The sequence below is a fragment of the Rhinichthys klamathensis genome, unplaced genomic scaffold (assembly GCF_029890125.1).
Source record: "Rhinichthys klamathensis goyatoka isolate OS25496 unplaced genomic scaffold, OSU_Roscu_1.1 h1tg001016l_1, whole genome shotgun sequence".
NCBI classification, from domain to species: Eukaryota; Metazoa; Chordata; class Actinopteri; order Cypriniformes; family Leuciscidae; genus Rhinichthys; species Rhinichthys klamathensis.
The window spans coordinates 14,112-39,347 of NW_026607306.1; the positions used below are offsets into that span (position 1 = coordinate 14,112).

General features: G+C 42.9%; 1 protein-coding gene across 1 annotated transcript in view; it reads left to right on the forward strand.

Moving 5' to 3' along the window:
* LOC130079362 (reelin-like) overlaps positions 1 to 25,236 on the forward strand; it is a 50,875-nt gene that overhangs the window by 12,277 nt on the left and 13,362 nt on the right. Inside the window, exon 2 of the mRNA XM_056244603.1 lies at positions 13,058 to 13,193. Within this exon, the coding sequence (XP_056100578.1) occupies positions 13,063 to 13,193 (131 nt within the window). The 5' untranslated portion in view covers positions 13,058 to 13,062. The remainder of the gene's footprint in view (positions 1 to 13,057; positions 13,194 to 25,236) is intronic.

Below are 25,236 nucleotides of genomic sequence, written 5' to 3' on the forward strand. Positions count from 1 at the left end.
GAGCGTTGTGTGTGTGGAGCGTTGTGTGTGTGTAGCGTTGTGTGTGTGGAGCGTTGTGTGTGTGGAGCACTGTGTGTGTGGAGCGTTGTGTGTGTGGAGCGTTGTGTGTGTGGACCGTTGTGTGTGTGGAGCATTGTGTGTGTGGAGTGTTGTGTGTGTGTGTGTGTGTGGAGCGTTGTGTGTGTGGAGCATTGTGTGTGTGGAGCATTGTGTGTGTGGAGTGTTGTGTGTGTGTGTGTGTGGAGCGTTGTGTGTGTGGAGCATTGTGTGTGTGGAGCATTGTGTGTGTGGAGTGTTGTGTGTGTGTGTGTGTGTGGAGCGTTGTGTGTGTGGAGCATTGTGTGTGTGGACTGTTGTGTGTGAGTAACGTTGCGTGTGTATGTGAGCGTGTCGAGCATTGTGTGTGTGTAACGTTGCGTGTGTGGAGCATTGTGTGTGTGAAGCATTGTGTGTGTGTAACGTTGCGTGTGTGGAGCATTGTGTGTGTGAAGCATTGAGTGTGTGTAACGTTGCGTGTGTATGTGAGCGTGTGGAGCACTGTGTGTTTACTTTAGCGTGTGGAATGTTGTGTGTGTGTGTGTGTGTGTGTGGAGCGTTGTGTGTGTGGAGCGTTGTGTGTGAGGAGCGTTGTGTGTGTGGAGCGTTGTGTGTGTGGAGCGTTGTGTGTGTGGAGCATTGTGTGTGTGGAGCGTTGTGTGTGTGGACCGTTGTGTGTGTGGAGCATTGTGTGTGTGGAGCGTTGTGTGTGTGGAGCATTGTGTGTGTGGACTGTTGTGTGTGTGTGGAGCGTTGTGTGTGTGGAGCGTTGTGTGTGTGGAGCATTGTGTGTGTGGAGCATTGTGTGTGTGGAGTGTTGTGTGTGTGTGTGTGTGTGTGTGTGGAGCATTGTGTGTGTGGACTGTTGTGTGTGAGTAACGTTGCGTGTGTATGTGAGCGTGTCGAGCATTGTGTGTGTGAAGCATTGTGTGTGTGTAACGTTGCGTGTGTGGAGCATTGTGTGTGTGGAGCATTGTGTGTGTGGAGCATTGTGTGTGTGGAGTGTTGTGTGTGTGTGTGTGTGTGGAGCGTTGTGTGTGTGGAGCATTGTGTGTGTGAAGCATTGTGTGTGTGGAGCGTTGTGTGTGTGGAGCATTGTGTGTGTGGACTGTTGTGTGTGTGTAACGTTGCGTGTGTATGTGAGCGTGTGGAGCACTGTGTGTTTACTTTAGCGTGTGGAATGTTGTGTGTGTGTGTGTGTGTGTGTGTGGAGCGTTGTGTGTGTGGAGCATTGTGTGTGTGAAGCATTGTGTGTGTAACGAGCCCCACGTGATGGGACTCCACTCTGCGTTGTGTTGTGTTGACGAATTCAATAAAGAAGCTTCAACCCTCTTGCTGTATAGCACGGTCTTTATTTTCTGCACAAATGAGAAATGTTGTAAACATTTATATTTCGTGGCTCTCTTCAGCTAATAGCTTAGCACCATTTGATGGCTCGTCGAGCCACGAGATAACCTCCTCTCGGCTCAGCATGAAGTGAACTGAGTGAACCGTTTTATATTTCAAAACACATTTAGTTAACTTGCTTAGTATAAAGCTAACAAAACACAAACATGTCAAAAAATAATCACAAAAGTTGTACACAACATAACATACCTGCACAAATGAGAAATGTTGTAAACATTTATATTTCGTGGCTCTCTTCAGCTAATAGCTTAGCACCTGTTGGCAAATGGAGTAAATGAGCCACGACAAAACTATCTTCAATAGTCACAAATATACATTTGTATAATCCCACATTGCAACGTATGTTTAACAACCCCAGAAACAGATTAGATGCAAAACATATCAAATATCAGCAATATTACCATTTGATGGCTCGTCGAGCCACGAGATAACCTCCTCTCGGCTCAGCATGAAGTGAACTGAGTGAGCAAGCCGAGCGGAGCGCGCCAGAACAAGTATGTACTCTTAAAGCAACAATGCACTTCAACAAATGTGCAACAAATCATATACATCTCGACTCAGAAAACAAAATAGTCCATACAATTATATAAAAGAAACAAGATTACATTTAAATTAAACAGGAGGATTTTGAGTGAAAATAACAACTAAAATAACCTTGTTACATTTACCCCTCCTTAATTTCACCAAAATCCTTCAATGTACCATAAATACCCTTTCGATTAAACTCACTTGGCTGGCACAAGTGAAGCATAAATCTAATTCATGCAACCAACATAGAAGTTACCTCAATTTCAAGGTTCAGGAAAATAAGAGGTTGATCAAGTCTCGTATTCCCCGTGGGTTAATGTGACGCCTAATACGCCACACAGCACTTGGCCTATTAACCTGGGCATCTTTCACAAACATTGTCGGTACATCATATCTCCAAAAGTGAACACTCAATTAAAATGTCTTAACCTCTCAAGATTGGTGTCTGCACCATGGATTCAATTAGTCTATTAACAGATTTAACTATTCTCCCTACTCTGGTTCTAACAGGTTCAACAATCTCCGTATGACGATGTGCATCAACAGGAGGCAATGCTTCAGCATAAGGTAAGTGTGGTGCGACTTTTTCCGAATGTGAACGTTCGGGGTCCGTAGACATTGCATCTGAATGCAGTGCGTTGTTTGCAGGCACTGTGTCTATCAAATTTGAATCACTCATGTCAGCCTGGATCGGATCGCCTGCAGGTGAAACAACTGATATATCGCATATAAAGCCTGAAGAATCCTGTGTGTTTGACTGGCTTGATGTGTCAATCATTGCGGTCTGTTCAACTCCAGGATCATTCATATCAGAATCTGCACCAATCAATGGCTGGTCCATTTCACTGGGTCTCAATCCTTCACCTCCGCTGGAGATTGGCAAGAAATTCACTTGCAACAATAAATTCCGATGCACAACTCTTGTCCGGCCTTCTCCATCTCTTATTTTATAGACATGAATGTCTGGATTCACATTGACAACAGTGTATAGTCCATTCTCCCATTTGTCAGCCAATTTCCTTTTTCCCCTTTCAGACTTGTTAGCCACTAATACCCGATCTCCCACAGACAGGTAAGTGCCCTTGACCCGCTTGTTGTATTGTTGAGCTTGGTGCTGCTGTTCAACAGATGAATGCTTCTGGGCAATCAACATGGCACTCTCCAGACAAGACAACAGGGATTTGGCATAGGAGTCATAATCGGCAACCTCTGGGTTATCAAGGACCTGTCTAAACATGACATCTACTGGTAGTCTGGGTATACGGCCAAACATTAAGAAGAAAGGCGCATAACCAGTAGTCTCATGAATGGTGGCATTGTATGCAAACGTCAGAGTTTGGATGTGCTGCGGCCATTGCAATTTTGCCTTCAGAGGAAGAGAGCGGAGCATGTTCCCTAACGTTCGGTTAAATCGTTCCGTACCACCATTCCCCATTGGATGGTAAGCCGTGGTGTGAGATTTAGCAACACCAGCCAGATGAAGGAGCTCAGCTATGAGATTACTCTCAAAATTGGTTCCCTGGTCAGAGTGTATTCTTTCAGGGAACCCGTAGACACAGAACACATTGTCCCAAAGCTTTCTCGCCACCTGCTTTGCGGTTTGATTGGCACAGGGGAACGCATGAGCAAGCTTAGTGAAATGGTCGGTAACTACTAGTACATCCACTGACCGCTGCTTGGAGTCTTCAGCCGACCAGAAATCTATGCATACTAGCTCCATTGGCGCCGAGCTCTTGATGCTCTCCAGAGGAGCCCGGGCAGAAGGCTCTGGTGACTTTGCAAAGACACATCTCTCACAAGATCTGACATAATCTCTGATGTTCTTCTCCATGTCAGGCCAGTAAAAACGCTGTCTCGCGAGGGAGAGAGTCCGGTCCTGTCCCTGATGTCCGGCAAGATCATGGATGCCAGTGAGAGCTCGATCTCTCAAACAACCCGGTAACACATATTGGAATCTTCTCTGTTTTGTCGCAGGATCTTTTGTTACTCTATATAACACATTGTCTCGAACTTCCAGCTTATCCCACTGTTTAATCATCCTTAGCACTTGTGTACTAGCACCATGTCTGTCACGCCTTGATGGACGTTTTCTGCGGACAACAAAGGGCAGCACATAAGAGATGGCAGGATCGTTTTGCTGACTTTGCTGAAGCTCTTGCTTACAAAACACAGGGAATGTGTCCGGGAAACCTTCTGTCCACTGCCCATGTTGGACTAACTGAAGTGCTCTGGTTTCAGCTGCGTCCATCCAATGTCCATGAAATTGACAAAGAGCTCTGATGTCATCCGCTTCATATTCAGCTCTGGGTGAAGAGAACTCCGCAGACTTGTAGGATTGAACCTGGCAGCTGAGCTTGAAGACGTCTTGAACAGAATCCTCCTTTACATTTTTGGCGGCTTCTACCAGGAAAGGGTATGGTTCAACCAGTAGCCTTTGCCCGATAGAATTGGCAAAAGGGTCGCGGCTCAGAGCATCTGCTACCACGTTTGCTTTACCAGGAATGTGTCTCAGGTCAAAAGTGTATGACGCCAGTTTTGAAACCCATCTAAGCTCATAAGCGTCAAGCTTGGGCTTAGTCAAAATGTAAATCAGGGGATTATTATCAGTCCAGACTGTGAATTTATGTCCCTTCAGCCAGTGGCTAAACTTTTCACATATACTCCACTTTAAGGCCATAAACTCCAGTCTGTGAGCTGGGTATCTGCGCTGTGACACACTGAGAGTCTTGCTCGCAAAAGCAACTGGTCTGGCCCTAAACTCTCCTTTGGGCACTTGAGACAACACAGCCCCCAAACCATCCAATGAAGCATCAACTGAAAGAATGAAGGGCTCCTTGAAATCAGGATGAGCAAGCACGGCACACTCCAGCAAACTGATCTTCAAGTTGTTAAAAGAAGCCTCGCACTCTGCTGTCCAATCAGCTGTGGTAAGTTTACGGTAAGTGCCCTGGTATTTTTTATCTTTTGTCAACTTCCCTCGCCGTTTCTGTCCTGCAGTAAGTGCAAACAGAGGCTTTGCAATGGAAGAACAACTGGGGATAAAATGCTGATAGTAGAATACCATGCCAAGAAAGGATTTAAGTCTTTTGACAGAGGGTGTACAGCCATCATTTTCCATCAAGTCTTGAGCTGTCATCCTTGAGATTACCTCCACTTTGGCTGGATCAACAGACACTCCTTTATTGTCAATGATGTGGCCTAGAAATTTGACTCGTCTTTGAAGAAGATGACATTTTTTAGGGGACAATTTCAGATTGTTCTCCCTTAGTCTCTGAAACACTGTGCGCAACCTGGAAAGAGCCTCACTTTCAGATGGTGCAAAGACAAGAAGGTCATCAAGATAGCACAAAAGCTTTGAGAAATTCATATCCCCGAAGATTCCAAGCATCATCCTCATGAAGGAAGCGGGGCTATTACAAAGCCCTTGTGGCATACGGTTATATTCATGAAGGCCCAGCGGTGTGGTGAAAGCCGTATACTTCTTGTCTTCCTCATTCATCGGTATATTATAAAACCCTGATGTGAGGTCCATTGTGCTAAAGAAGCAATTTCCTCCAAGCGCAGCAAGGCAATCAGCCTGGTGTGGCAGGGGATGTGCGTCCTTCACGGTTCTGGCATTTAGCCACCTGAAGTCTGTGCAAATACGCAACCCACCATCCTTCTTCCACACCATCACCAATGGTGATGCATACTCACTCGAAGACTTCCTGATGATACCTCTTTCTTCCATGTCAGTGAGAACTTGTCTTAACTTCTCATAGTGAGCAGGAGGCACTCGCCTATAAGGCAAGAGAAAGGGTCGATCATCAGTTAACCGTATACGGTGTACATATTCTTTGACTTCACCGCAGTCCAATGGTTGTTTAGAGAAGATGTCTTGATAATCTGCTAGTAACCGGGTTAGCTCAGACTTACAAGAGTCACTGATCTGACTCCAGTCAATGTTAATATCACAAAGCCCAAGTTCTAACAAACTGTCATCCTTCTGATTCATGGGACAGGAAGTACATGAGACATCTGACTCTGTTTTCACTGGAGCAATATGTAGACCTGAGAAAATCTCGAAATCCTCAGATGCAATGCAAGGAAACACGTCAGCTAGTTTGGGGTTTCTTTTCAACGTAACCACTTTATCTGTTGGATTTATAACTGTCATAGGCACCCACCTATCGCCCCAGAGTGGTGTGACAAGGCGGCCGACTAGAATATTACGGGGCAAAGCTTTGGAATTGGTCGGCTCAACAATCACTGTGCTGCCAGGTGACATGGGTGCGTTAGTTGGTAGACGGCCCCATACCAAATGTTCATGCTCTGGCAAGAGCACTACTGCTTGAGTGAGTTTTACTGTGCCTATTTTATCAGGGAAAGTTTCCCCTTTCCAGCGATCAACACCTGTGAACATTGACAAGAACTGCTGAATGTCTCCGGTAAGCTGATGATCAGGTCTACAAGCAATGTCCCAATAATCGCTGCTGCTCTTCAGCTCATGAATCAAGTGTTTGATGATATTAGAGCCCAATATAAGATCATCACGTTGGCCAGACACGACCAAACAGGGGACAACACATTGGATGCCAAAGAACTGGATCTCTAAATCATAGAAACCCTCAGGCTGTGTATGCTGACCGCCACAACCAACCAAGACAATGTTTTCTTCAGAATGTTTCATCACAGGCAAGACACCAGCTGATCTGATTTTCTCTTCAGCATTTTTACTGATTGTACATGCCATAGAACCGGAATCAAGCATTCCGTTAAGTTGAACATGGCTATTGACACGCACAGGAACATAGAAAAGGCTACTGAAAGCTTCAACTGTTTGACTGGATTGAACAATTATCTTGGTTCCATTAGGAGCACTATTACAATTCTCTTCGTATAGCTGAGCAGGATCACATTCTTCATGAAGGGCATTAACGTCTATACCCACATCACCCCTTCCCTGACATGGGTTGTCTAGTTTAAATGCTGAGATGGTCTACTAGTATCACTGCTCAACTGGTGTTGGCGATGATTGGCTCGCTGAGGGCAGTCCTTTTTCCAATGCCCCGGAGTTAAGCAACTCAGACATCGGTCTTCCTGTCTGCAGTGAGACACTGTGGAGTGATCCAAGGATTTACAAACTCTACATGGTTTGCGGTAAGACTGAAACTTTGCAGCTTGATGAGGGCTGGCTTGAAATTGGGTCTGCTGAGTGACAAGACGGTCTAACAGACTCACTAGGCTTTTCATACAGGCAGTGTCACTGCCAGACTGTGCTAGGGGAGAAGGTGGAACTGACCAGTCGGGGTTAAATGCAGACGTCTCAACATTTGTGCCCTGAGTGCAAACCCTGCGCTCTGTTTTATACAAACTGTGCGACTTTGCAAAAGTTTGAGCTTTTCGTTCCTGCATATGTTCATCAAGCCTCTCTTGTATCTCACAGGCCGACCATTTTTCTGCTGATTTAAATTTGAAAACATTGGAAAGAGACTGATCTGGGCAATGCTTAATAAACATCATACTGATCTCATGGCTAGGATCACAAATACACCGACCTTGTCTCTCTAAACATTCCTTCGCAACATCCATTGTCTTGTTTAACCTGATCCAATACTCCATAACATTTTCGGAGGGCATCGGCAAAGTATTGTAAAAATCGGCCAGGGGCATGCTAGAGTAGGCGATTGTACTGAAGTGCTGTTTTAAAATGTCAAAAATCAATTGTGTGCTCTTGCTGTGATCAACGGATGTGTGATTGCGCAATTTAATTCTCACTACATCACCTGCTTTCCCCATAAGCCTATCCAAGATTTCTTGTGACTGTTCATGGATCGGAATGGCACGTTTCCTCAGGTACAGAGACATCAGATTTTCCCATTCTTCTACAGTCAGTTTGTCCGAGCCATCACCCCTAAATATAGGCGGCTCTTTTACATCTGATTGCATCACTAGTTTGACATTAGACAGTGACATCTCAGTTGGTTTTTCAGAATTACTGCCATGCGTACTTCTATCAGATCGTAACTGAGCAGTAATGGACTGACCCACTTTTTCAGCTATTTCATTAATGAGAGAACCCAAATCTGGATTTCGATCAACTGGATTTGCCATGGCACGATCTACATATCTTGTGGAAGTCAGAACTGGTGTACCAAATACACTGCTAGTAGGCCCTGGTGTTCTTGGTTCAGATTCAGAAGGAATTCTGAAAAGACCCCTCCCCCTACCAAGTCGGCTACTTTGGTCAAATGACACTTTGTCGTCCACCTCAAATTTACTGACACCCTCAGCCATGTTTTTTCTAATGTGTTAATCAATTAACTTCAACAGAGAAATAAACGAACAAAAATATTTCTCTGAACAGCATAAGCTAAAGACAATAAGCAATAAGCAATTAATTGGTTGAAAGTCTTAATTTGAATTGATGCAGTGATTCCTTGAGAGAGAGAGAAAAAAAAAAGTCCACTCCGCTTCAATATAATATAGTTCTTCAGTCCTTGGAAAAAAAAATACCTAAAACCAGTCACTGCAGCCTCCACCGGCGAACGAACAGGCGTCGGTCTTTGGATGGATCCTTAAAGGTCACGGCACCATTGTAACGAGCCCCACGTGATGGGACTCCACTCTGCGTTGTGTTGTGTTGTGTTGACGAATTCAATAAAGAAGCTTCAACCCTCTTGCTGTATAGCACGGTCTTTATTTTCTGCACAAATGAGAAATGTTGTAAACATTTATATTTCGTGGCTCTCTTCAGCTAATAGCTTAGCACCATTTGATGGCTCGTCGAGCCACGAGATAACCTCCTCTCGGCTCAGCATGAAGTGAACTGAGTGAACCGTTTTATATTTCAAAACACATTTAGTTAACTTGCTTAGTATTAAGCTAACAAAACACAAACATGTCAAAAAATAATCACAAAAGTTGTACACAACATAACATACCTGCACAAATGAGAAATGTTGTAAACATTTATATTTCGTGGCTCTCTTCAGCTAATAGCTTAGCACCTGTTGGCAAATGGAGTAAATGAGCCACGACAAAACTATCTTCAATAGTCACAAATATACATTTGTATAATCCCACATTGCAACGAATGTTTAACAACCCCAGAAACAGATTAGATGCAAAACATATCAAATATCAGCAATATTACCATTTGATGGCTCGTCGAGCCACGAGATAACCTCCTCTCGGCTCAGCATGAAGTGAACTGAGTGAGCAAGCCGAGCGGAGCGCGCCAGAACAAGTATGTACTCTTAAAGCAACAATGCACTTCAACAAATGTGCAACAAATCATATACATCTCGACTCAGAAAACAAAATAGTCCATACAATTATATAAAAGAAACAAGATTACATTTAAATTAAACAGGAGGATTTTGAGTGAAAATAACAACTAAAATAACCTTGTTACATGTGTGTGTAACGTTGCTTGTGTATGTGAGTGTGTGGAGCACTGTGTGTTTACTTAAGCGTGTGGAATGTTGTGTGTGTGTGTGTGTGTGGAGCGTTGTGTGTGTGTAGCGTTGTGTGTGTGTATTTGTGCATGTGGAGCGTTGTGTGTGTGGAGCGTTGTGTGTGTGGAGCATTGTGTGTGTGGAGCGTTGTGTGTGTAGAGCGTTGTGTGTGTAGAGCGTTGTGTGTGCGGAGCGCTGTGTGTGAGGAGCGTTGTGTGTGTGGAGCGTTGTGTGTGTGGAGCGTTGTGTGTGTGGAGCATTGTGTGTGTGGAGCGTTGTGTGTGTGGAGCATTGTGTGTGTGGAGCGTTGTGTGTGTGGAGCGTTGTGTGTGTGGAGCGTTGTGTGTGAGGAGCGTTGTGTGTGTGGAGCGTTGTGTGTGTGGAGCGTTGTGTGTGTGGAGCGTTGTGTGTGTGGAGCGTTGTGTGTGTGGAGCGTTGTGTGTGTGGAGCATTGTGTGTGTGGAGCGTTGTGTGTGTAGAGCGTTGTGTGTGTGGAGCGTTGTGTGTGAGGAGCGTTGTGTGTGAGGAGCGTTGTGTGTGTGGAGCGTTGTGTGTGTGGAGCGTTGTGTGTGTGGAGCATTGTGTGTGTGGAGCGTTGTGTGTGTGGAGCATTGTGTGTGTGGAGCGTTGTGTGTGTGAAGCGTTGTGTGTGAGGAGCGTTGTGTGTGTGGAGCGTTGTGTGTGTGGAGCGTTGTGTGTGTGGAGCATTGTGTGTGTGGAGCGTTGTGTGTGTGGAGCGTTGTGTGTGTGGAGCGTTGTGTGTGTGGAGCGTTGTGTGTGTGGAGCATTGTGTGTGTGGAGCGTTGTGTGTGTGGAGCATTGTGTGTGTGGAGCGTTGTGTGTGTGGAGCATTGTGTGTGTGGAGTGTTGTGTGTGTGTGTGTGTGTGGAGCGTTGTGTGTGTGTAACCTTGCGTGTGTATGTGAGCGTGTGGAGCATTGTGTGTGTGGAGCATTGTGTGTGTGAAGCGTTGTGTGTGAGGAGCGTTGTGTGTGAGGAGCGTTGTGTGTGTGGAGCGTTGTGTGTGTGGAGCGTTGTGTGTGTGGAGCATTGTGTGTGTGGAGCGTTGTGTGTGTGGAGCATTGTGTGTGTGGAGCGTTGTGTGTGTGGAGCATTGTGTGTGTGGAGTGTTGTGTGTGTGTGTGTGTGTGGAGCGTTGTGTGTGTGTAACCTTGCGTGTGTATGTGAGCGTGTGGAGCATTGTGTGTGTGGAGCATTGTGTGTGTGGAGCATTGTGTGTGTGTAACGTTGCGTGTGTGGAGCATTGTGTGTGTGGAGCGTTGTGTGTGTGGAGCGTTGTGTGTGTGGAGCGTTGTGTGTGTGGAGCATTGTGTGTGTGGAGTGTTGTGTGTGTGTGTGTGTGTGTGTGTGTGTGTGTGTGTGTGTGTTTGTGTGAGCGAGTGTGTGTGAAAGAGAGTGAGTGCGGGTGGAACGTTGTGTGTGTGTGTGTGTGTGTGTGTTTGTGTGTGTGTGTGTGTGTGTGTGTGTGTGTGTGTTTGTGTGTGTGTGTGTGTGTGTGTGTGTTTGTGTGTGTGTGTGTGTGTGTGTGTGTGTGTGTGTGTGTGTGTGTGTGTGTGTGTGAGAGAGTGTGTGTGAGAGAGTGTGTGTGAGAGAGTGTGTGTGAGAGAGTGTGTGTGAAAGAGAGTGAGTGCGGGTGGTCGTGGGAGATCGCGGCTCGTCCGACTGCCATTAATCACGGTCGACGGCGCTCTAGTTTTCTATCTGCATGTGAAAGGAAACGCACACATTGTGTATGCCTGTGACTGGTGTCATTATTCCAGGCCTGAGAGAGTTCCTCTGAACATCATAAATGAAATGGAAACAACCACTTTTCTCCTCGAGTGAGTAACGCCTGTGGAGATCGTCCTCTACCCATCCTCACAGAAGAAGAGAAACACAAACTTTTAGAATTTTAGAAATACAATTTAAAAAGTTTTTCTTTCTAGTTTTTCAGCAAGACAGGGACACTTGCGTGTCAACGATATTTTATCTATAATGTGTTTTGGGTTTGAAAGAACTACAGAAACATCAACAGCATCATGACATTCTGGCACATAAAAAGCCACGAACATTTTCAGAAGATTACTGTTATAAAACCGAGCCTCGTCTGAAAGGCAGGAGGTGTTGCTGTAGCTTATAGTAATATCTTCAGTATTACTGAGAAGTCTAGTTTCAAATATAATCATTTTGAAGTGTTGGTGCTTAATGTAACACTCTCTAGTGTAAGTGATAAATCCCGCTGGACATTTGCGCTGGCTACTGTATACAGGCCACCAGAACACCATACAGACTTCATCAAAGAGTCAGAGTTAGTATTGGCTGCAGATAAAGTCCTAATTGTTGGTGATTTTAATATACATGTAGATAATGAAAAAGATCCATTGGGATTGGCATTTAAAGATATTCTGAACTCTATTAGAGTTAGACAACACGTGTCAGGACCTACTCATTGTCGTAATCATACTCTAGATCTAATATTATCACATGGAATCAATGTTGATGCCGTTAAAATTCTGCAGCAGAGCGATGACATCTCAGATCATTATCTAGTCTAGTGTAAACTTCATTTAGCCAACGACTCCGTGTTCCAAATATGGTAGACCTATCACTCCTGCCACTAAAGATTGCTTTATAAATAATATTACTGATCAGTTTTATCTCCTCAGCATCCCAGATAGCTTAAGATGAACTCGGTGTTGCAACAAACTATTGACTCTCTCTTTTCCAGTACTTTAGACACAGTTGCTCCTTTGCGCTTAAAGAAGATAAAGAAAATAGTCCAACGCCGTGGTACAACGAGCACACACACACACACACACACACAAACACACACACACACACACACACACACACACACACACACACACACACACACACACACTCAGGCCCTTAAGAGAGCACAACTGGAAGAAAACTAAACTAGAGGTTTTTCGCATTTCGTGGAAAGACAGCATTAGTGCTTACAGAGAGGCCTTAAAAACTGCCAGATCTGCTTATTTTTCAACACTCTTAGAAGAAAATAAAACCCTAGGTATTTATAAATAAAAATTAAACCTCTTATTAATAAAACCGGAACTTGATTCTACAGAATTAGTCAATTAGAGGCCGATCTCGAAATCTGCCTTTTCTGTCAAAGATACTAAAGGCAGTCTCCTCTGCAAAGCTCCAGTTCTCCTCTATATCAGTGTCAGTGTTCCTGAACTCCTGAAACGCCTCCATTGTAGTCTTGAGTTTCTCCCGGGAACGAACACGTCACAATATTCCTCATTATAATAATTCATACGCAGAATAAAGGGGCGGGGCCTGGTTGAGTTAGTTAGTTGTGTGTTAAACTGGCGGTTATGGAAAGGGCTGGGACTTTCCCAAACACACTCGAAGCGCTCGGCCAATCACAACACACTGCTCCAGCCGACCAATCAGAGCACAGTGTGCTTTTCAGGAGGAGGGGCTTCATAGAGACAGGAAGTAAACAGAGCGTTACTGACAGACTGGGAAGAGAGGAGCCGCAACAATGGAGAATATGAGGAGAATAATGTGTTTTTGAACATTCAAGCATGACATCCATATTATATTGTATTGATAACATTGAGGTTTTATCTCACTAAGGATGAGCTGACGTCACAGATATTGTTGTGTGTGTGTTTCCAGGCGTGATGTCAGACAGACAGTTCGGGACTCAGTTCGTGTGCAGTGTGGTGGCGTCTCACGTCAGTCATCTTCCCTCCACCAGCCTGAGCTTCATCTGGATCGCTCCTCCACCCGGCACAGGCTGCGTCAACTTCATGTGAGTCACTCACACCACAACTACAGCTCATGGCATGAGGAAATCTCTGAACACATCTGACACGAGGCAGATTCTTCACGAGTGAGTGAGTCCTAAAGGGTCGTCACACTGTGTTTGCATTAAACATGCGAAGCTTCCAGAAACCAAACGTGCATCAGTTTCAGATCAACAGAAGGCCAGTTCTTCCAAAGCAGACAAAAGACCTTATCAAGACCTTATCAAAAGCTCCACACATACAGTATAGATGTCAGTCTAGGTGAGGAAACAGCTCAGGTGTGAGGGATTATGTTGCCCTTCATGTGCTATCAGAATTATCATAAATACATAGACATGAATGACCTCTCAAGTCATATGTAGGACTGGGAAATGTGGTGATAATTATGAGACCAGAGTTTCTGTGGTGACTGTGAAGTTGTATTCAACTAGTTACAGACTTGTATATTTACATACTGCATATAAATAACCATTTGATGCATATTGTATGTAATTTACATAGCATGTTTTGGCCTGGAATTCCAGCATAAAATGTTATTGTGCAGATACACTACATCCTGATATCAAGGATACATCTGTAGACTTCCAGCTCATATGGAGGCCGGCGGTCGGTAATAATAGCAGAGATGTTGTTTGCTGTGAACTATAGGCGTGCGCTCAGAGAACACAGATGGCGACAGATCGTCTACATGTCAACGATGTTCTGTCAGGACACGCTTCCAGAGCGACAGCCTTCAGCAGACGTCCTTTAAAGAGCCGTTCTCCGCACTGTGACTTCACAGCTTTCCCTGTGTGTGTCAGGCTCACAAATCTGTGTCCGCGGGTCAGCGGATCTGTGTGTGTGTGTGTGTGTGTGTCCGTGTCTCTCCGCCGTTCGCCACTTTCAGAGTTTATGTCGGTGTTTCTGAGCATTCAAGGCCGTGTGTTCAGTCATTCATAACCCTGCCATGAAGCCATGATGGGAAAAGGCCGCTTTGCCTCTGAGGCGGCGAGTGTTTAGGCATTTCTCTTATTACGATTAATTGACATGGAATGGAGTCCGGGCTGTTAGTGATGGACCATCTGTTCAGGGCAGGCTGTGTTCTGGATCACGCAAAACACTCTCGTTCTGTGTGCGTATTGTTATTCCCCTTTCCTGGAAAAAGTCGATCATATATATTGTCTTTGGCTTTATAAACAAATGCCATATGAGGGAACTGGGGCAAGATAAAATGACTGAAGAAGTGAGATTGATCGAATGAAAGACACAAAGAGAGTTTCCATTGTTTCATTCTGGAAGTTGAGCTCGACAGCCAGCGAACATTTATTTAACTGTGAAATTCACAAACAACTGAAAAGTTTTTGCTATAAAGGCTTTATGATACAGAAATATATTCCTAAACGGTGTATAGACTGACAGTATGTGTTCCTCTGTGAGAAAAGTAGTGCACGTTGAATGTGCTCTTACTTCAAATATTTAAAGTATATTTTTTAAAAACTGAACTTATAGGAACTTAAAGACAGCACACTTTCATTCATTCACATCATTATGTTTGAACTCTTTCCCCGCCATTGACAGAATTTTCCAGCTATCCGTGTTTTCACTGTTGTACAGTAGGGGGCGCTATTACTTATGATGAGTTCAGAATCTCCTGATCAAAACACAGGCGAAGAAGAAGCAGAAACGAGCGATAGAAGCATTGCTGACGCACATGTAAAATATACTATCCTCAATATTAAACAGGATATAAATCAAAACTCAATGTTCCTGAATGAAATGTTGAACCCATGACTCGATCTTCTCCATCTGTGTTTGATCATCGCTCCGGACGAACACTTTGACAAAAACACTGAGTTCACGTTTAAGTTCAATATAAAGCGTTGAACTTTAGTTTCACTTCATACGCTCAGGGAAGTCAGACTGCCTTAATGCTCTTGTTTGTAATGAGCTGTTAACTGTTGTCAAGGTCATTTCATTCTCACCTTTCCTTGAATGACGTGCAGTGACCCGCTGTGATGAGCAGGTGATTTGCCACCCGCTCCCTGGAAGCCTCTTCTAAACGCTCATTAAATCTGCATGCGCCGAGGGAGCGCTTCCTCGCCACAACAAACGCTTCCTCGTCCGCTATTCATTTGACAACACGCGTAATTTGATCAGCGGAGGCTGAGACTCTCGTCTTTCCCAGTAAATGAGATAAGAGGAGAGGAAGGGAGGCTAAATATTGTTTTCCCTGTTGCTGATGGATCACTCGTCAGCCGCCGCAGCTGCAGCGCAACACAGCCGATCAATCAGACAATTACACCATTATTTTAAAGGCTAAATCCAAACGTGCAGAAAGAGTGTGTGTAACACTGGCTGATTCCCGGTATTAATCATGATTAGAGCTGTGCGATGATGTTCAGGGGTTCAGCAGCAGATGTTCTGCGGATGTTCCAGCGATAGGGTGTGTGTGTGTGTGTCTGTGCATCAGTTCCACACACGTGTGTGTGTGTGTGTGTGTGTGTGTGTGTGTGTGTGTGTGTGTGTGTGATCGTGTGTGACGGGGTCAGAGGTCACAGGGGGTTTGGATGGTCTAACTGTCAGACGTGTGTGTGCTGCGGGCCGGAAACATGTAATCACACAACAGCATTCAGCATAATAACCTGTTTCTGATGTGTGTGTGTGTGTGTGTGTGTGTGTGTAAGAGCATTCAGCATAATTACCTGTTTCCAGAAGCTTCTGACTGACTTTCTGTTGCTTTATTTACATGTACGTGTGTGTGTGTGTGTGTTTATGTGAATGTGTGTAATTGTGTGTGTGTGTGTGTGTGTGTGTGTGTGTGTGTGTGTGTGTGAATTTGCGAGTGTGAATTTGAGTGTGTGTGTGTGTGTGTGTGTGTGTGAATTTGAGTGTGTGTGTGTGTGTGTGTGTGAATTTGTGAGTGTGAATTTGAGTGTGTCTGTGTGTGTGTGTGTGTGTGTGTGTAAATTTGTGAATTTGTGAGTGTGAATTAGACTGTGTGTGTGTGTGTGTGTGTGTGTGTGTGTGTGTGTGTGTGTGTGTGTGTGTGAATTTGTGAGTGTGAATTTGACTGTGTGTGTGTGTAAATGTGTGAATTTGTGAGTGTGTGAATTAGACTGTGTGTGTGTGTGTGTGTGTGTGTGTGTGTGTGAATTTATGAGTGTGAATTTGAGTGTGTGTGTGTGTGTGTAAATTTGTGAATTTGTGAGTGTGAATTAGACTGTGTGTGTGTGTGTGTGTGTTTGAATTTGTGAGTGTGAATTTGAGTGTGTGTGTGTGTGTGTAAATTTGTGAATTTATGAATTTGTGAGTGTGAATTAGACTGTATGTGTGTGTGTGTGTGTGTGTGTGTGTGTGTGTGTGTGTGCGTGTGTGTGTGTGTGTGTGTGTGTGTGTGTGTGTGTGTGAATGTGTGTGTGTGTGCGTGTGTGTGTGTGTGTGTGTGTGTGTGTGTGAGTGAGTTACCAGCTGAACTGGAGGACGATAAACAACTACAAAGCGTATTTAAACAGGGCTGGTGACAGTAATTGCTGCTGTCACACAGAGATGGTAAGTGAAGAAGAGGAGAGCAGTTTCTCCAGAGACACGAGTGAGTAGTGATAGATGTAATAAAGTCTGCTCTGTTTACATCGTTCTGGCTATGAGAGAGAGTAATGTAGAGGACACAGGGAAAGTGCGCAGGTTGTTAGGATTGCATTATATTAGTAATAGTAGGATTTGGTATTAGTAATATATACTCTTATACTCTTATTTATTCCTTCACCTATATACTCCTTCACCTATATACTCCACCTATATACCCCTATATACTCCACCTATATACTCCTTCACCTATATACCCCTATATACTCCACCTGTATACTCCTTCACCTATATACCCCTATATACTCCACCTATATACTCATTCACCTATATACTCCACCTATATACTCCTTCACCTATATACCCCTATATACTCCACCTATATACTCATTCACCTATATACTCCACCTATATACTCCACCTATATACTCCTTCACCTATATACCCCTATATACTCCACCTATATACTCCTATATACTCCTTCACCTATATACCCCTATATACTCCACCTATACACTCCTTCACCTATATACTCCTTCACCTATATACTCCTATATACTCCACCTATATACCCCTTCACCTATATACTCCTATATACTCCACCTATATACTCCTTCACCTATATACCCCTATATACTCTACCTATATACTCCTTCACCTATGTACTCCTATATACTCCACCTATATACTCCTATATACTCCACCTATATACTCCTTCACCTATATACCCCTATATACTCCACCTATATACTAGGGCTGGACGATTTTGGCTAAAATCATAATCGCGATTAATCGAACAAGTTACCTAGATTACGATCATTTAAAAAAAAATTCTTTCTCATTTGTCACTGGCCAGGCTTATACTGTAAATATGTTCATGGTTATTTTTTCTAATGAAAGAGTGCATAATCTTATCTTTGTGATTCTAAAATAAGGAAACACACAGATAGCTTTTAATGCTTATTTATTAAATATTTCAAACATTTGAATCAAACAAAGCATACAATGCTTGAAATAAAAACGTCTTATAAAAAAGTCATTAAGTTTTAATGTAAAAAGAAAGTTTCCTAAAAATGTAGAAAATAGTTATTTTTGTAAACAAAATAAACTATTTTAAATATTGCCATCTTAAAAGTAAAATATAACTTGTATAAAACTAAAAAAACTAATCCTTTTCATATTGTGTAGCATTTGCAAATGCTTGTGTTATCGAAACCTGCTTTGTGGAGTGGACAGTGGAGGCACTTGTTGCTGGGCGTTTGTCAGTCTCTCTGTTTTTCGCGTGTTTCTTTGGTACAAGCGGCTCCTGTTGCTGAGTTGACTCAGTGTTTGAGTTTCCTTTCACACAGAGATTCCAGAAAATACACGGATAAAGTGACCCGGGATTTGACCCGGGTTCGTTTGACTTTGGTTCATTCACACTGCCAGTGATTTTCCGGAATCAGAGAGTGCGTTCACACACAACCCACAAAGACATGTCTCATCGGCGTCTATAGTTTGCTTATAAGCTGCGATTTCTCTCTCGAGAAACCACGCTTGTGCATTTTTTTTCTCTGATTCGATCATAAACTAGCGCATAACCGTTTCACGCTGGCGAACGATCCCGACTTAAGCGCCATCATTACGACACGGCATTGATTACGGCTTTTGTTCACACAGCGCGCGTTCTGGGACTGAACACGGCAATTTTACTATGTCCCCAACCTGGCATCAATCCCATCCAACATATATCCAACATATGTAATTTTAAGAAGACTCTAAAACAGATTACAATTAATAGTATTACATCAGTTAAGTTGTGACTGTTTATAGGTACTGATATTGTCAAATGCTGTATGAGTGTGAATGTGTATATGTGGATAAATGTATACATGTGGTAATGTTATATGAATGTTATATTTATGTATGTTATATTTGTGCATTTTAACTGTAGATATGTTTCAGTACTTTTATGGGCCCCAGGAAGACTAGCAACCACATTGTGGAAGCTAATGGGGATCCAAATAAATAAATCCCGGGTCGTGTTTGCGTTCACACAGAAGGTGTTTGTTCTGGCAATTTCCCGGGATCAACGCGCTGTGTGAAAGGGGTTCATGTTGCTTCAATGTCGCATACTGGACGGGGCGGAGTTACGTGACTACACACGCGGTAATATGTTTTAAGGGGAAAGTACATTAACACGCAGTGGGCGGAAATATTAATATGATTAAAAAAACGAAATAACCGACATGGTAAAATTACGTCGGTTATAGGCTCTGAATTTCGGTTTCGATTATTTTTCGATTAGTCATCCAGCCCTACTATATACTCCTTCACCTATATACTCCTTCACCTATATACTCCTTCACCTATATACTCCTATATACTCCACCTATATACTCCTTCACCTATATACTCCTATATACTCCACCTATATACTCCTTCACCTATATACTCCTATATACTTCTTCACCTATATACCCCTATATACTCCACCTATAGACTCCCATGTACTCTTATACTCCTATATACTCCTATATACTCCACCTATATACTCCTTCACCTATATACTTCTATATACTCCACCTATATACTCCTTCACCTATATACTCCTATATACTCCACCTATATACTCCTTCACCTATATACTCCTATATACTCCTTCACCTATATACCCCTATATACTCCACCTACATACTCCCATGTACTCTTATACTCCTATATACTCCTATATACTCCACCTATATACTCCTATATACTCCTTCACCTATATACTCCACCTATATACTCCTTCACCTATATACTCCTATATACTCCACCTATATACTCCTTCACCTATATACTCCTATATACTCCACCTATATACCCCTATATACTCCACCTATATACTCCCATGTACTCTTATACTCCTATATACTCCTATATACACCACCTATATACTCCTATATACTCCTTCACCTATATACCCCTATATACTCCACCTATATACTCCTTCACCTATATACTCCTATATACTTCTTCACCTATATACCCCTATATACTCCACCTATATACTCCCATGTACTCTTATACTCCTATATACTCCTATATACTCCACCTATATACTCCTATATACTCCTTCACCTATATACTCCACCTATATACTCCTTCACCTATATACTTCTATATACTCCACCTATATACTCCTTCACCTATATACTCCTATATACTCCATCTATATACTCCTTCACCTATATACTCCTATATACTCCTTCACCTATATACCCCTATATACTCCACCTATATACTCCCATGTACTCTTATACTCCTATATACTCCTATATACTCCACCTATATACTCCACCTATATCTGCCAACGCAGCGTTAATAGCGCATGGCCAAGACGCAGAAAGCGCTTGATGTGAAACCGCAGTGTGCGTGTTATGTTCATCAGTTCATCAGGTAATCAGCGCCTGTCACCACCCACTATACCGTAATTTGCGCATATTTAAACGTGCACTTGAATGGGCCTCGTCCTCTCACTGCTGATGTTATGACTGTTTGAAATGATCCTGATGCCAATAATTGTAATGTAGTGAGGAGTTTAACAACTGCTGGAAGGGAATGTGAACGCTGAGTCGGAGATTCGATGTCATCTTTGATTTCTTCCAGTAACTGTAATATTGCGTAGCTGCTTAATCTGTAACGCTTAATGATTTCGTTTTCACTCAACTGAAAAAGTGTGATTCCTGTGGCACCTTTCCAGCTCGTCTCCTTCGCCGATGTCTTCGTCTTGCTCGGATTACAGCTGCCGTTTCACCAGGAGGCATACGCCAGGAAACCCGCTTCCTAAGTTACTTCTGCTTTTAAGAGGCGGAGAATCTTCAGCGCAAAATAGACATTAACAATTGCCTTGCGTACATAACGCGGAATACATAATTAGGCGCAGTTTACGCTTCCCCTCCATCTATTTATGTGACACTCCCACCATCCCATGAATGCATAAGCATGACACAAAAAGCGCATTTTGCCATTTTCAGTTCCCGCGACAGGCAGTCTGCGCTTTCCTCTCGGTGCGTCCCGTTCGCACACACCTCGCCATGGGTTTATGCGCACTTTGCGAAACAAATACGCCTGAAGTGGGCGCAAAAGCGTTAGTACATCTGGCCCTCAGTCTGCTCTTCTAAAATCCCTCAATGATATTCTCATGACCACTGACGCTATTAGATCTGGAGTGGTCAATTGGTATCACTGGCATGGCACTTAAATGGTTCCAGTCCTTTTTATCTAACAGAAGTTTTTCAGTTAATATAGGCGCTCAGACATCCTCAGCGACGCAGCTCACCTGTGGTGTGCCCCAGGGATCGGTTCTGGCACCTCTATTATTCTCTCTGTACATGTTACCCCTGGGAACTATCATGAGGAGATCTGGGGTGTCTTACCACTGCTATGCGGATGACACCCAAATCTACATACCTATAAAACACATAGATAGCCAAGCATTTGAGAGATTAAATGCATGTCTTCGTCAACTTAAACTGTGGCTTACAAATAATTTCATGCTATTGAACGATGATAAAACCCAAATAATTCTATTTGTTGCAAATGAGCTCTCTAACCGTAATTCTACCGACTTAGGGACACTCACACCACACCTTACAACCAACGTTAAAATTGTGGGTTTTATCTTGATAGTAGTCTTAAATGAAACAAAGAAATTAATAGCACAGTAAGTGCTCGTTTTTATCATCTTCGCCGGCTAACCAAAGTTAAATAATTTTTAAGTCGAGACAGCTTGGATGGAGGGGAAGGGACCATCCTGGTGGTGGTGGGGAGGATGGAGGTAAATGAAAAGTGTCAGCATCTGCGAACTCAAACATGTGTAAGTACCGGTCTTTTATACCGCAAGTATTAAACACGATTGGATGGATGAGAAGGCAATAAGTGACGTAGCAATTGAGTCTTCCTGGCAGAACTTAACGCTAAAGCTTCCATTTCTACTGCGTTTCCTGTCTTCATTTTTATTTTTATTTTAATCTTTCAATCCATTTTCGCCTTTTCTGTTTTTGTTTCATGTACAGCACTTTGGCCAACCAAGGATGATTTTAAATGTGCTTTATAAATAAAATTTGATTTGATTTGACTCCTTCACCTATACACTCCTCAAGGATAAACCATCGAGGAGACACACACACACACACACACACACTGTTTGACCACTGAGTTTCTCCACTCTGCCGTTGAAAATCACATTTGCAGCAAAACATATAAACCCTCAGATCTGCCAGATGTCCTTGAGTCCCTTCCGTGATTTACTCAATGTGAGGCTGGTTGTCAGTCCTGTAAATGAATTAAGTGCCAAAGTCAGCCAGTGTTTGAATGATCGCCGATGGACATTATATCCTGACCTGGAATGATAAACGCACTCCAGACTCCCTCTCGGTGTGTGCATCGGTGGAAACGCTCTACTTGTGTATGTTTCTATGACAATAGTAAGGCTGTCTGTGAGTGTGCGCTGCCAGAACAAACACGAATGCGTGAACTTAACTAAAGTCAGCCCAGTGTGAGTAAGAGCACGAAACACATTAAATGAACCGCATTACTGCATGTTTTTTCTCTAATGTTTCCATATTAGCGAACAAGCCGTCTGGGACTCGTTTCATAAATATTGAAGTGCCTTGCTCCGACGTAACCTCCTGCTCTTCATTATGCTCGATGTTTTATTCATAAATCCCATTTCCAAATTTGTCTTTCCCAAGCCCTGAAAGATGAATGTGGTTTTGTTGTTTTGTTTTTTTTCCGTCAGCATCCTTCATCTCCCCCTTTTGCAGTTTATTATTTATTCATGAGATGTTGTTTGGTTATTCATGAGACCAGAAATGCCTCACAACCATAAATGCTTTCGGTGTCAGAGACTGGATCTGAAACGACGGTCCAGCTGAACTCCTCAAACATGTGCATTCTTCACCAGCTCACTGATTAAAGCAATAGTTCATATTAGTATTTATATCGTATCTGTAAGCACTTCATATTCTCAGAGCTCATAAGGATGCAGATTTGAACTCTTGTCCTCGCTTTCTGTCGTTCATGTCATGCATTTTGAATGTTCTTTATCAATATCACTCGGGCTGGATTGAAAATATTGATTTCTTGATTTTAATCGATTCTCATTTGATGAGCCGATATTGATTCTTAAATCACAGGAATCAATCTTTCAGTCTGCGCTGTCAATAATCACATTCATATTTGTGCTTAATACTTATGATATGAAACAAAGTCTCAGCTTTCAAATTATGTCCATTTTATAATGTGTGTGTGTGTGTGTGTGTGTGTGTGTGTGTGTGTGTGTGTGTGTGTGTGTGTGTGTGTGTGTGTGTGACGGATGAACCGATCTCTGCCTCTTCACTACTAGTTACAGCAGCAAATAAACATGATGAACATCAGAAGGAATGATGACGATATTGAAATCATGTCTCGTGTAATCCATCAATCAGTGTTTCAACCGTCAATAAAACAGCGCGAGAACAATAATGTCACGTAATTTACCTCAGGAAAGATATTCAATGACCATAAACTCGATAGTTGCTAGAAAAATAACTAGAGAGGAGCGTTTTGATAAATATATGCACTAGAATATATAATCAGTATATTTTTACTGAACCTGTTCTTCAATATTTAATTTAAGTTATGAATACAATAAGTTTTATCACAGCCATCATTTTTCAAAACCAAATTGGAGTAAATAATTATGTCATTAAAAAGTTATTATAACTTTATTATTATAAAAACTGCCTTATGTGTAATTTAAATCTTTGTGTACAAATCAGTTGCTCATGTTAACCCTTAATATTACAGTAAAAAATGATTATTGGTTAAAATTTAAGGTAGTAATCTAGTTGCCTTTAAATATTGAGCTCATTGAAATACAAAGAAAGATATAATCGAGAGAAATTCTAAATATGATGTTAACTGAAGAACATTGGTGAATCTAAGCTGATTTGATAAAAGAAAAAAGTTGTGATAGATCATGATTTTTCTGACACTGATAATGTAGCGACCGACAGGATTCCTGTATGTTTTACAGCATTAGATGAAGAGTATTTTATTCCCTGAGAAGAACTGACACAAACTGGACCTGTTATACACCCAGACCAATAATGATGAATAGAGCTGAATAGAGCTGCATAGAGCTGCATAGAGCTGAGTAGAGCTGAATAGAGCTGAGTAGAGCTGCATAGAGCTGCATAGAGCTGAATAGAGCTGAATAGAGCTGAATAGAGCTGCATAGAGCTGCATAGAGCTGCATAGAGCTGAATAGAGCTGAATAGAGCTGAATAGAGCTGAGTAGAGCTGAATAGAGCTGAATAGAGTTGCATAGAGCTGCATAGAGCTGAGTAGAGCTGAGTAGAGCTGAGTAGAGCTGAATAGAGCTGCATAGAGCTGCATAGAGCTGCATAGAGCTGCATAGAGCTGAATAGAGCTGAATAGAGCTGAATAGAGCTGAATAGAGCTGAGTAGAGCTGAATAGAGCTGAATAGAGTTGCATAGAGCTGAGTAGAGCTGAGTAGAGCTGAATAGAGCTGCATAGAGCTGCATAGAGCTGATAGAGCTGAATAGAGCTGCATAGAGCTGCATAGAGCTGAATAGAGCTGAATAGAGCTGCATAGAGCTGAATAGAGCTGCATAGAGCTGAATAGAGCTGAATAGAGCTGCATAGAGCTGCATAGAGCTGAATAGAGCTGAATAGAGCTGCATAGAGCTGCATAGAGCTGAATAGAGCTGAATAGAGCTGAATAGAGCTGCATAGAGCTGAATAGAGCTGCATAGAGCTGCATAGAGCTGCATAGAGCTGAATAGAGCTGCATAGAGCTGAATAGAGCTGAATAGAGCTGCATAGAGCTGCATAGAGCTGAATAGAGCTGCATAGAGCTGCATAGAGCTGAATAGAGCTGCATAGAGCTGCATAGAGCTGCATAGAGATGCATAGAGCTGCATAGAGCTGAATAGAGCTGCATAGAGCTGCATAGAGCTGCATAGAGCTGAATAGAGCTGCATAGAGCTGCATAGAGCTGAATAGAGCTGAATAGAGCTGAATAGAGCTGCATAGAGCTGAATAGAGCTGAATAGAGCTGCATAGAGCTGAATAGAGCTGCATAAAGCTGCATAGAGATGCATAGAGCTGCATAGAGCTGCATAGAGCTGAATAGAGATTGGAACTGAATCGAATCACAGGTATTGTGTGGAATGAGGTCGTGTGGGAGACGACACGCGAATGAAAGCATCGACACCTCGACCTCTGCTGACCTCTGACCTGAGACAGACAGCTATTCACGTGTGTGAGTGTGTGTGAGAGTGTGTGTGAGAGTGTGAGAGTGAGTGAGAGTGTGTGAGAGTGTGTGAGAGAGTGAGTGAGTGTGTGAGAGAGTGTGTGTGAGTGTTTGAGAGAGTGTGTGTGAATGTGTGAGAGAGTGTGTGTGAGTGTGTGTGAGAGTGAGTGAGAGTGTGTGAGAGTGTGTGAGAGAGTGAGTG